The sequence below is a fragment of the Ictalurus punctatus genome, chromosome 25, assembly GCF_001660625.3.
Source record: "Ictalurus punctatus breed USDA103 chromosome 25, Coco_2.0, whole genome shotgun sequence".
NCBI classification, from domain to species: Eukaryota; Metazoa; Chordata; class Actinopteri; order Siluriformes; family Ictaluridae; genus Ictalurus; species Ictalurus punctatus.
The window spans coordinates 19,186,106-19,198,198 of NC_030440.2; the positions used below are offsets into that span (position 1 = coordinate 19,186,106).

Below are 12,093 nucleotides of genomic sequence, written 5' to 3' on the forward strand. Positions count from 1 at the left end.
CAACAAAATGTCATTTGTCTAAATAACCTTTCGGTGTTCTTGAAGGGTTAATGTTCATCTAGATAGGGATCTGCTGAGCTGTTGGCAGAAATGTAATTCCTTTTTCTTCCCCTTGTGTCCTTTCTCATTCAAGTAAATTGACTTTTTTACACAGTCAATTTTTCCCATGCATCAATATCCCATTTAAAGAAAGAAAAGTACTATATTACATTCCACCCATAGGTCTTTGATATTGTTTAAAGTAATCATATTCTCCATTGAGTGTATTGCTTTACGGAACCTTCTAAAGTTCTGTTTATGATTTGATAATCCTTTTTCAGGATCACAACCCTTTAGAACTCAGAATAAGACCTTTATAATGGAATCAATGGAGGTCCAACCATGCTCTTCTAGAACACAACCACAAACTCCTGCTGGCTCACAGATAACGTTTAGCCATATAGGTGTAATCATCGGAACCGTAATTTTTAAATCCTTGAACAATGGAATATTGTAACACATTTAATAAATTATTACGACATACAAAATGGTTTAAATGTTTAATAAGTAAAAAAAAAAATTATCCTGGCTGTGAAAATGTTTTATCGATAATCAGCTTCCTTTCGTCGCTCATGTCGCCGGAAGTCGTCAGATCTCATTGAAAATGAACGGTCTCTGATGGCATTGCCGCTGCGAGTCGCTCTATGTGTGAAAGTACCTTAAGTGAGTCACGCTGAAGCGTTTCCCACTTGTGAATAACAGAATGATCCAGCAGGCGGCGGTGTTGTGAACATGAACTCCTCTGTAAACTCATACATGAAGAAGACGAGGTTCAGGATTTTTCCCCTCTGAGAGAACAGTTGAGCTTTCTCACTGAGGTAATCATTTCCACGTAAAATATTTCTGATTGGGTTTAATATTAACATTGTTATCAATATAAAAATAAAAGCTTGTTATTGTGTCTGTATGTGAAGATGTTCACTACGTGTTTCTGAGGTGAGTTAAACTAGCTGAGCTGTTCTGTTATCAGTTAGAGGGTGGATCCCATATGGATACCTCCTCCATTCAAAGTGCAGTACATCGAGAATGATCCGGTGGCGATTCACGCTGTGTAGTTCACTACGTGGTCAAAGAGGAGACATTTGGGATTCGGCCTTGGTTTAAAAACGTATACGATGTAGCTAAATGGCTAACGCATATTAGTACATTTTTTTAATTAATTGTGGTTATATTTAAGATTTATGATTAACACACAGTGTTACTCGGAGGAACAATATTAAGTACAATTTTATAAACTTTATTCATGGAAACGAATACAAGTTTATAACACCCCCCCCCCCCCCCCCCCCCCCAAAAAAAAAAGAAACCTTTTTGTTCCTTTTATTGTGGTGAATTTTAAATTCTATATTGATTGTGATCAGTAATTGTGGTGATTGTTTTTGTATTAAATCTGATTTCATTAGCATTAATTTGTTTTATGACGCTCTTTTCCGAACCTATTAGGAAAGTTTTTTTTTTTTTATCCTATTCAGTATAAAGTTAATGAACCAGCCTCACACACATGAAAATTTTATTATTTTAATTGAGTACAGATTTAGCTGGCAAATTTATATGGAGTTTTCAAGAATACCCAGAAGAACTTCATCATTCAGCACTCCAGTCTCCTCCAAAAGTATTTGAACAGCAAGGCCAATTCCTTTGTTTTTGCTATACATTGAAGACCTTTGTTTTTGAGATCAAAAGATGAATATGACATGATGGATCACAATTTCAGATTTCATTTCTTGATATTTACATCTACTGTAGATGTGTTAAACAACTTGGAACATGGCACCTTTGGTGGCAGACCACCAAATATTTTGGTGAGGAAATATATTAAGTAGATAAAACTTAATATTTGGATGCATATCCCTTGCTTGCAATAACTGCATCAAGCCAGTGACTTAATGACATCACCAAGCTGTTGCATTTTATTCTTCTTTTCCAGGCTTGTACTGCAACTTCTTTCAGTAGTTGTTTGTTTCAGGGGCTTTCTCCCTTTAGTCTCCTCTTCAGGTTGTGAAATGCTACTCAGTTGGGTTAAGGTCTGGAGATTGACTTGTCCAGTCTAAACCCTTCCACTTTTCCCCCTGATGAAGTCCTGTGTTGAGTTGAGATTGTTTTTTTTATCAATTTCTTGCTGCATGATAATCTTACTCACGATTAGATTGCATGCATTTCTCTGTAAAAGACAGATTGTTCATCTTGACTTCTGAATTCATTCTGCTGCTACCATCATGAGTTCCATCATCAATAAAGATTAGTTAGCCTGTTCCAGAAGCAGCCATGCAAACCAGAATTTTTGTGGATCATCTCTGTATTTCTTTGTGAATTCTAATCTGGCTTTCTGATTCTTACTGCTGATGAGTGCTTTGCATCTTGTGGTTTGGCCTCTATATTTCTGCTCAAAGTCTTCTTCAAATGCTGGATTGTTTTACTTTCACCCCTGCCCTGTGGGAAGTTGTTGGTGAAGTCACTAATTGTTTTTTCTTCACAGCTCTCACAATGTTTCTGTTGAAGTTGACACAACAGCACAAGTAGGATGAGTAACATCAAAGAAAAGAAAATAATTTCTATAGCTACCTATACATCAGAAATAGTATAAAATAGAAGTGATATAAGGTTAGGGCTGTACAATTAATCAAATATCGATCTCGATTAAGATTTTGACTGCCTACGATTACCTGAACATGATCGACTGCGATATTGACCTTTAAAGTTCATCCTCCACTTATAGAAAGCTCTGCTGCATATCAAATCAAGGGCTTCTTAAATTTAAAGCCTATCATCATAGAGAAGCGCAAGGAGGACCCATTCAAAAAAACCCCATTGACTTCGGGATGATGGATGTACAGTACACAGGAAAAGGAAGTCGAGACCACGAGAAAACAACTTTTGTTATGTCTATCACGAGAAAACAACAGAAAAAAGTAATAATGCATTGCCGCTGAGGGCTTCCGTAATCCACAGTGTAAATCCGTATTATGGAAAATGTTTTTAAATCAAGTTTGGAAAAGTTTGTGGGAAGATTGGAGATGGTGATGTTGATGCTGAAGTCGAGCGACCGTGGTGTAGTTTGTTTATAACATACGGTTAGCTTTTTATTTCTGGCGATTGTATTTAGGCTTCAAACTTCATAAACGTTGTGTTCATTTGTGAAAATTATCTTGATGGATGGAACGTGTTAGTATTGTCAACTTTTGTTGATCACAGAGCTTATTTTTTGCAATAATCCAAAAGCCTATGGGAAAATCCTATTGGTTTTTTTTTTTTTTTTTTTTCTTGAGGGAACCGGTGTGATGATAACTTCTGGGTTCCAGGACAAAATGACGTCATCCCTGTACCACTTTATTGGGTGATTTGGCTGGGTCTCTCCTCCTGTAAACACTGTTATTGCCTCTTCTGCATTCACCCGAATTGTTTTCATTTGTTTGCATCTTGTTATATTTGATGCATATTTTCATTTGGTTGATGGCATTTTTATTTTTACTTATCCTATATTTTGGGTACAATTTTATTTATATTTTGCTTCTACGAGATGATGCACATCAAGGATCAGCCTAATTTGATGCAAAGATTTATACGTTAGCAGGAATGTAGCACAACATGGAGATGTAGCACCACCTGTGTTGGTGAGTCAAAACTGGTTTAACTCATTGGTGTATCCCCTTGTGTTCAATATGGTGTTAATTTTGCAAGGTTCAGTTGGCTTCAAACAGAAATGGCATGGTATACACATGAAGCCAAATAGAGTTGAAAATGGAGGTAACATGTAGATGCTTATAGAGAAAGGGCACAAAGATATAGTTTGTAAAACCACTTGTGGTGAGACATGTTTGTAAAGGTGTGATGGAGGGTAGCAGGCACATTTTCTATTGTGTTACAGGATGTAATGGCAAACTGGAACTGTGTAAAACTTTGTTGTTTTGGAGGAAGAGTCTTACATTAACTTGTTTACTGAATAGACATTGTTCATTATGCTCATTTGGGTAGCATGGAATATAATGATGGTGGTGTCTATTTTAAAAGAAGTGAATGCATGCAAACATTGGTCTTTAGCAGATTTGTTGGACATTTATTTAACAAAAAGTAGAGAGAATAGTTGATTTGTAAATCAAGGTTGTTCCGGTGGATTCCTAAGGTAATGGCATACACAAAGCTTTGCTTGGATCTTTGTTTGCAGTCAGGATGACATGTGATGAGGATTTTGTGCTTTTACTTATAGCGCCACCTATATGAAAACTAGGTGGACTCTACTTTACCTACAGTCACCAAACTCGGTACACATATTGTTCTCATCAAGCTAGACACTTTTCCAAATGACAGTCATTAGCGCCACCCAACAGGAAGTCTGACATTTTGGATTTAATGTGGATTTTTTGAAAATTGCAGGCTCTGCATTTTTAAATACTCCTCCTAGGAGATTCATGTGATTGTCACTGAACATGGAGAAAATTATGCCATGACATTGAAGATGGTACATTTCAACGAGATTTTTGATATTTCAAACGGTTTCGTCATGGTGAGGCAATAAATTTATGGCAGGAAAAGGGAAACAGGTAGTGTCTCATATCTTCTGTATACAATGAGTGATTTAGATGAAACTTGAGCTGCATATTATGTCACGGGCTGATCACATGGATGTGACACTCATAGCACCACCAACTGGCAGAAAGAAGTGTGTAATTTAAAACAGGCTTTCAAATAGTCTTCTTATATTTACCCAAATCACTTCGAACTTAGTCAGAATATTTTTGAGACACACCTGATGTCAAATTGCAAAAGAAGTCTTGATGTTTTAGTGTTGCTGTGGTAATGCGTCAAACTTTAATACTCTTTTCTTTGTATGGTTGGGTGTTTTACTCTGCAGCACTCGCTTCACTATGCATTGTTTTCATACACCCACTGGGTGGCGATGGCGCCATAGTGCTTGGGTCTGTCATCGCTGCTTGCAGCTATATTTCTCCTTGGTTCCCTTTTATCCTCATCTTTTGTAAGATTTGTATTAGGTTATAGTTGAGTCTGCAGTTTTGCTTAAGATTTGAGCTATTTTTCAATGGTTTCCTTTTCCAGAAACACAACCATTTAAAATGGAATCTGCAGAGGTCCGACCATGCTCTTCTAGAAAACCTCCACACACACCTGCTCCTGCTGGCTCACAGGTACTAGTTAACAATATCTGTGAACTCTTCTGATCTGTTTCATTAGTAAATCTTTGAGCAACTGTATATTGGAACTGATGTAAAAAAAATATACTTCTACAATTTAAAAAAATACTGCACTTTCAGGCCAGAACATGGGTTAGTTTTTTTAAAAATTAACAGATTCACCTGACTGTGTGAATGATCTTCTATTAATCAGCTTCCATTCCTGGTAGGTTGTGTTGCTAATCAAGCAGATCATAGTTATTATCCTCATTATTCACAGGATTGATATGTAGTGTTGACTTTATTTTGTGAACAAGTATTGTTACTCTTTGGTCATTAGCTTTGTGGGGATGTGCAGGCAGCAACTTGTATGGCTTCAAATGGAGGCTTTGTGGAACTCATCACTCCTATAGACCTTCAGAAAAATGTAAAAAAGGAAGAACCTGCAGATGATGAATACCTCTGTAAGTCAAAAGAGCACATTACAGTCCAGACTTATGTTCAGTAATATTTTTCAGCCTAACATAATAACTGACTTTTCAGATTTTAGTTTTATACTTTACATTTTTATGTTACCTTATAACATTTAAACTTGATTAATGAAATTTCAGGTGAAGTGCTATCTGACTCTGTGGGACACCTCACACCTGTGGACCAACAGAATCATGTGAAAAAGGAAGAACCTGAAGAACAACCCAATTTCTGTAAGACATCAGGGTGTTTTAGGGTCCAGACTGGACTCAATAACTTTTTGTAATCTTATCTGTATTATTTCTGACTGGACCAGTCTTTCAACACTTGTTTCCCCATAAATCTTTGTTCTTCTTCATAGATTTATTTGAGCTGAAAGTATTTAAATGTAAATGGTGCAATTTCAGGTAATGGGACATCAAACTCTATGGAAAATGTAGATGAACACAGTGGAGGATTTGAAAGAAAGCCTGTAAAAAAGGAAAAGTCTGAAGATGAAGACCCCTGTACAACAACAGACTGGGGTAACACTGACACTGTAATGCTCATGCACAGTCTTGCTGTGCTATATACAATCACGTCCGTATGCATTTGGACAGTGACACAATTTTCTGAATTTTGCCTCTGTACATTACCACAGTGGATTTTAAATGAAGCAGTCAAGATGTGACTGAAGTGTAGACTTTCAGCTTTAATTCAAGGGGTTTCACAAAAATATTGCATTTAATATTTAGGAATTATAGCCATTTATTTTACATAGTCCCTCCATATTCACAGGCAAATTGTCACTGTTCAAATACGTATGGACCTGAATGTTACTGTAATTTGTATCAATATCAACATTTATTGTAATTGGAGCTCCCAATCAGGAAGGACATTCTCTATGATGTGGGAAATCAAACATAATCCACACCTACAGTAGATAATCTTCAGCAACAGTGGTAGCCGTGAGCTAGTCAAACAGATGACATCTGTGCACTTTAAAAGTGAGGATGAGCGCACTCTCATCATCATAAGCTGAGAGTGCTACCGCTAAGGACAAAGTGTCTGCTCTACTATACCCAAGCACCCAGGCAGTTATCATGGTCATTTCTCCTGTGTAGAGAAGATGTACAGTCCTCAGACACAGTCAAATGCCCATTTTCTTTGAATCCCAGGCAAGACCATACTACAAACTATTGTCTGGCACCTGTTGGCAAGCTAAACTTAAGCTAGTATAGAGTCTTTTATACAGTGGGCAATAAATTCTTAATCTTGTGATAGCATTGATAAGATGACTCACTGAAGTAAGGATGTTGTTATTCTAAACCAATAGAGCAAGTGGCAAAATAGTGAAAATGTCTAGTGAATGGTCTAAATAGCAAGCTAGAATAGCTCAACCAGAAGTAATGTGTTCTCAGCAAGATGAAAAGTGTAAGAACTGAAAGGAGACTGTGTTGAGGAAGGCTGTATAGCTGTCATGCCCCCCTGTGACCCTCGTCTTCTCTTCAGCCAGATGTAGACGACTTTGTACCCCATACTTACTGCGTTATTCCATGTCAAGTGACTAAAAGGCAACAATAAAATTCAGATTCCTCCTGAGCATTGTTCTCCAGTGTTCAGCAGAAGTAGATGATGTTCTCCAGTGCTTCCAATGTACATCTCTTTAAAAAGTTTCCCAATTGGTGTATATTACATGTAACATGTACCATATTTGTGGACCTGAAGTGGCTGCTGCGTGCTACCACACCACCATCTTGGAACATCTTGTATTCCTAAATAACAATCATAAGCTAAGGTTATTCAAATGTGAAAAGCCTTCATTTCAATCAACCTGGAATTGGACGTGTGTCTATATCGTCTCAACGCACTGTGAAGCGGACGGTTCAAGTGGACAAAAAATCTCCAAGGATCACAGCTGGGGAATTGCAGAAGTTAGTTGTGTCTTGGGGTCAGAAAGTCTCCAAAACTATAATCCAAAGTCACCTACATCACCACAAGCTGTTTGGAAGGGTTTAAAAAAAAAAAAAAGCCTCTACTCTCATCCAAAAGCCAAACTTAAGCATCTTCAGTTTGCCAGACACTACTGGAACTTCAAATGGGATCGGATTTATGGTCAGATGAAACCAAAATAGAGCTTTTTGCCAAAAAACACCAGAGGTGGTTTTGGTGCACCACCAGACTCCAGAGGTGGCCATATGGAAAAGTACCTCATGCCCACGGTTAAATATGGTGGTGGATCTTTAATGTTTTTGGGTTGTTTTTCTGCCAAAGGACCTGGACATTTTGTTGGGATACATGGCATCATGGACTCTATCAAATATCAACAGATATTAAATGAAAACCTGACTGTCTTTGCCAGAAACCTTATTTTCCAGCAGGACAACGATCCAAAACATACATGAAAATCAACAAAAAAAATGGTTTACTGACCACAAAATCAAGGTCCTGCCATGGCCATCCCAGTCCCCTGACTTGAAACCCATAGAAAACCTGTGGTGTGACCTGAAGAGGAGAGCCCACTAGCTAGGGTCTGGAGAGATTCTGTATGAAGGGATGGTCTCAGATCCCTTTTCATGTATTCTCCAACCTCATCAGGCATTATAAGAGAAGTGGTTATCTTGGCAAAGGGAGGTAGCACAACGTATTGACAAAAGGGTGCTGATAATTGTCGCACACTTATATTTAACAAAGATCAAAGGTTGCTGCACAGAAGTACGTCAGTAAAACGAGACCTATATACTATTACTATATGTCAGTGTTCTGAAATGATCTGACTTTATCATGATAACATTGATACCAATACAGCCCAGGTCTCGTTTTACTGACGTACTTCTGTTCAGCAACCTTTGATCAACCTACTCATTATCCCAGGTATATAGTATCATGTAGCGTAGTTAGCTTGGTAGGGCTGTCAGAATTTACCTCAAACTTATTCTATGTAAATCAAATTGGGATCCAATACAATCTGTTAATAAAGATAATAAAAGGATCTCTTACCTCTAATGTTCACATTTTAGTTTTGTGCTGTGACTTGTTTAGCCATTCTCTGTACATCTTCACCAGAAGTTATTTGTCATCTATAGTCTATAGAGCATTGGTTGCATTCATTCTTTTTTCTAAAAAATAGTTGAAATATTTTCACAATGAGTTTATTACTAATACTGTTCATTTTCTGCTCCAGACATGGATGATGCCCAGGTACAAGTCTTCTCCTGCTCCTGGTGTTTACTTTCCTATACATCTCAAATTTACCTCCACAAACACATCAGAAGATACCACTATGAGGAATATGAGAGACTGCTACAATCAGGAGAGTTAAAAGACATGAACACAATCACCTCAATAAGCTCCAGTATTCAGCAAATAGCCTCCATTACACTCAACAGTAACTCCTCTAATAAACAAAAGCAGAAAGGAGTCTATCCCTGCTCACAGTGTGGGAAGAGTTTTACTGACCAGCGTCATCTCAGACAACACCAGCGCATTCACACAGGAGAAAAGCCCTATCACTGCTCTGAGTGTGGGAAGAGTTTTAATAAACTGAGTCATCTGCAAGCACACTTGCATATTCACACAGGAGAAAAACCGTATCACTGCTCAGAATGTGGGAAGAATTTTATTCAACAGAGTAATCTACAAAGACATCAGCGCATTCACACAGGAGAAAAGCCGTATTCCTGCTCAGAGTGTGGAAAGAGTTTTATTCGACGGAGTGAACTACAAACACACCAGCACATTCACACAGGAGAAAAACCATATTCCTGCTTAGAGTGTGGAAAGAGTTTTATTCGAAAGAATGATCTACAAAAACATCAACGCATTCACACAGGAGAAAAGCCGTATCATTGCACCGAGTGTGGGAAGAGCTTTATTCAGCAGAGTAATCTACAAGAACACCAGCACATTCACACAGGAGAAAAGCCATATTCCTGTTTAGAGTGTGGAAAGAGTTTTATTCGACAGAGTGATCTACAAATACACCATCGCATTCACACAGGAGAAAAGCCGTATTCCTGTTTAGAGTGCGGAAAGAGTTTTATTCGACAGAGTGATCTACAAATACACCAGCGCATTCACACAGGAGAAAAGCCGTATCACTGCTCTGTGTGTGGAAAGAGTTTTAATCAACGGAGTAATCTACAAATACACCATCGCATTCACACAGGAGAAAAGCCGTATCACTGCTTAGAATGTGGGAAGAGTTTTATTCGACAGAGTGAACTGCAAATACACCAGCACATTCACACAGGAGAAAAACCATATTCTTGTTTAGAGTGCGGAAAGAGCTTCATTAGACAGAGTGATCTACAAATACACCAGCGCATTCACACAGGAGAAAAGCCGTATCTCTGCTCCGAGTGTGGAAAGAGTTTTATTCGGCAGAGTCATCTACAAAAACACCAACGCATTCACACAGGAGAAAAGCCGTATTCCTGCTCAGAATGTGGAAGGAGATTTATTCAACAGAGTAATCTACAAAAACACCAGCGCATTCACACAGGAGAAAAGCCGTATCGCTGCTCCGAGTGTGGGAAGAGTTTTATTCAGCGAAGTAATCTACAAAGACACCAGCGCATTCACACAGGAGAAAAGCCGTATTCCTGTTTAGAGTGTGGAAAGAGTTTTAATCGACGGAGTAATCTACAAATACACCAGCGCATTCATACAGGCGAAAAGCTGTAAGAGTGCTCAAAGTGTGGGAAGAGTTTTAATCAAAAGAGTAATTTCATAAACCACCAACGAATTCACATAACATAGTTACTGATTTGAGATTTACTTTTTCAGGTGCCTTTAATCTACAAATGTCAGTAACTTTTAGGCTGTGGGAAAGAGAGGGAGAGATTTTTATGTATGCTTATTGTCCCATAATGGTTAATAGATAATGTACTTTGCGTGAGTGAAAGCAGGGATTCTGGCAAGACTAGCTATGACAGCATAACTAAAAGGGGATGTATGCGGACGCCCTGGGACATAAGGCAGCCAGCCTTTCCACCATCAACAAACCTGGGTGAATGTGTGAAAGTGAGGGGGTGACAGCATCCAAACATCCCAGTTCACCACAACATTCTATGCCAGTAAGCCCTCTAGATCTGCTTCTTTACCTAAGAAAAAAACTTCACAAAAGGCTTGACTAAACAAATGTTTTCAGCCTGGACTTAAACACTGAGATTGTGTCCGAGTCCCGAACACTAATTGGAAGACTGTTCCATAGCTTTTTCCACTGCTTTAGCCTTCATTATTCTAGGTACCAACAAAGAGCGTGCACCTTTTGATGGAAGTAGGCATGGCGGATCATAAAAGACAAAAATTTTGCTCTGATACTATGGCGCAAGACCATTCAGTACTTTATTGGTCAGTAGTAGTATTTTATAATCAGTGTGAAATTTTACTGGGAGCCAATGCAGTGTGGAAAAGATCGGGCTGATGTGGTCATATCTTCTAGTAAGAACTCTTGCAGCTGCATTCTGGACTAACTGGAGCTTGTTTATACTCCTACTGGAACATCCAGACAGTAAAGCATTACAATAATCCAACCTAGAGTTGATGAAAGCATGAATTAATTTTTCTGCATCATGTACTGACATTATATTTCTTATCTTAGCAATATTTCTGAGATGAAAGAAGGCTATCTTATTATCTACATGAGCGTCAAATGAAAGACTGGAGTCAATAATCACTCCAAGGTCTTTTACGGTTGTACATGAAACAGAAAGGACATCCAGTGTTACTGTGTGATCAGAAAGATTACTTCTAGCTGCATGTAGTTCTAGTAAAAGTACTTCTGTCTTGTCAGAATTAAGTAAAAGGAAGTTAATAATCATCCAACGTCTAATGTCATTTACACATTCCTCAACTTTATTAAGCTGCCGTCTGTCGTCTGGATTTGCTGAAACATACAGCTGTTTATTATCAGCATAACAGTGGAAGCTAATGCCATGTTTATGAATAATTTTACAAATTATTAATAATTTGCCGAAAAGAAAAAAGCAGTGGGTCTAAAACAGAACCTTGCAGAACACCAAACTTTACCTCAGTATGCACAGAGAAGTATCCATTTACATCTACGAACTGATAACAATAAGTCAAATAAGACCTGAGCCATGAGAGGGCCGTTCCCTTAATGCCAACATCTAGTCTACCACGAGGTATAGTATGATCAGTGGTATCAAAAGCTGCACTAAGGCACAAGCAACACAATCAAGGAGACACAACCCTGATCAGAGGCCAGTAGTAGGTCATTTAACACTTTAACCAGCATTGTTTCTGTGCTATGATGAGGCCTAAATCCTGACTGATATTTCATGAATGTTTTCTTATGTATGTATGAGCATTGCTACTGTGCTTCAACTTTTCTAAGATCTTGGAGAAAAAAGGGGAGATTTTATATTTGTCTATAGTTGGACAATTGTCAGGTATCGACGTCATGTTTTTTAATCAGGGGTTTAATAACCGCTAGTTTAAATGTTGAATGGCA

At 38.1% G+C, this 12,093-nt stretch overlaps 1 protein-coding gene across 1 annotated transcript in view; it reads left to right on the top strand.

The window, feature by feature from the left end:
• The first annotated feature begins 570 nt into the window (after positions 1 to 570).
• Positions 571 to 12,093, top strand: part of LOC108258195 (zinc finger protein 850) — a 41,625-nt gene continuing 30,102 nt past the window's right edge. Inside the window, 6 exon segments of the mRNA XM_053675918.1 lie at positions 571 to 857; positions 5,092 to 5,180; positions 5,506 to 5,629; positions 5,777 to 5,869; positions 6,044 to 6,160; positions 8,800 to 10,375. Coding sequence (XP_053531893.1) covers positions 5,109 to 5,180; positions 5,506 to 5,629; positions 5,777 to 5,869; positions 6,044 to 6,160; positions 8,800 to 10,375 — 1,982 coding nt within the window. The 5' untranslated portion in view covers positions 571 to 857; positions 5,092 to 5,108.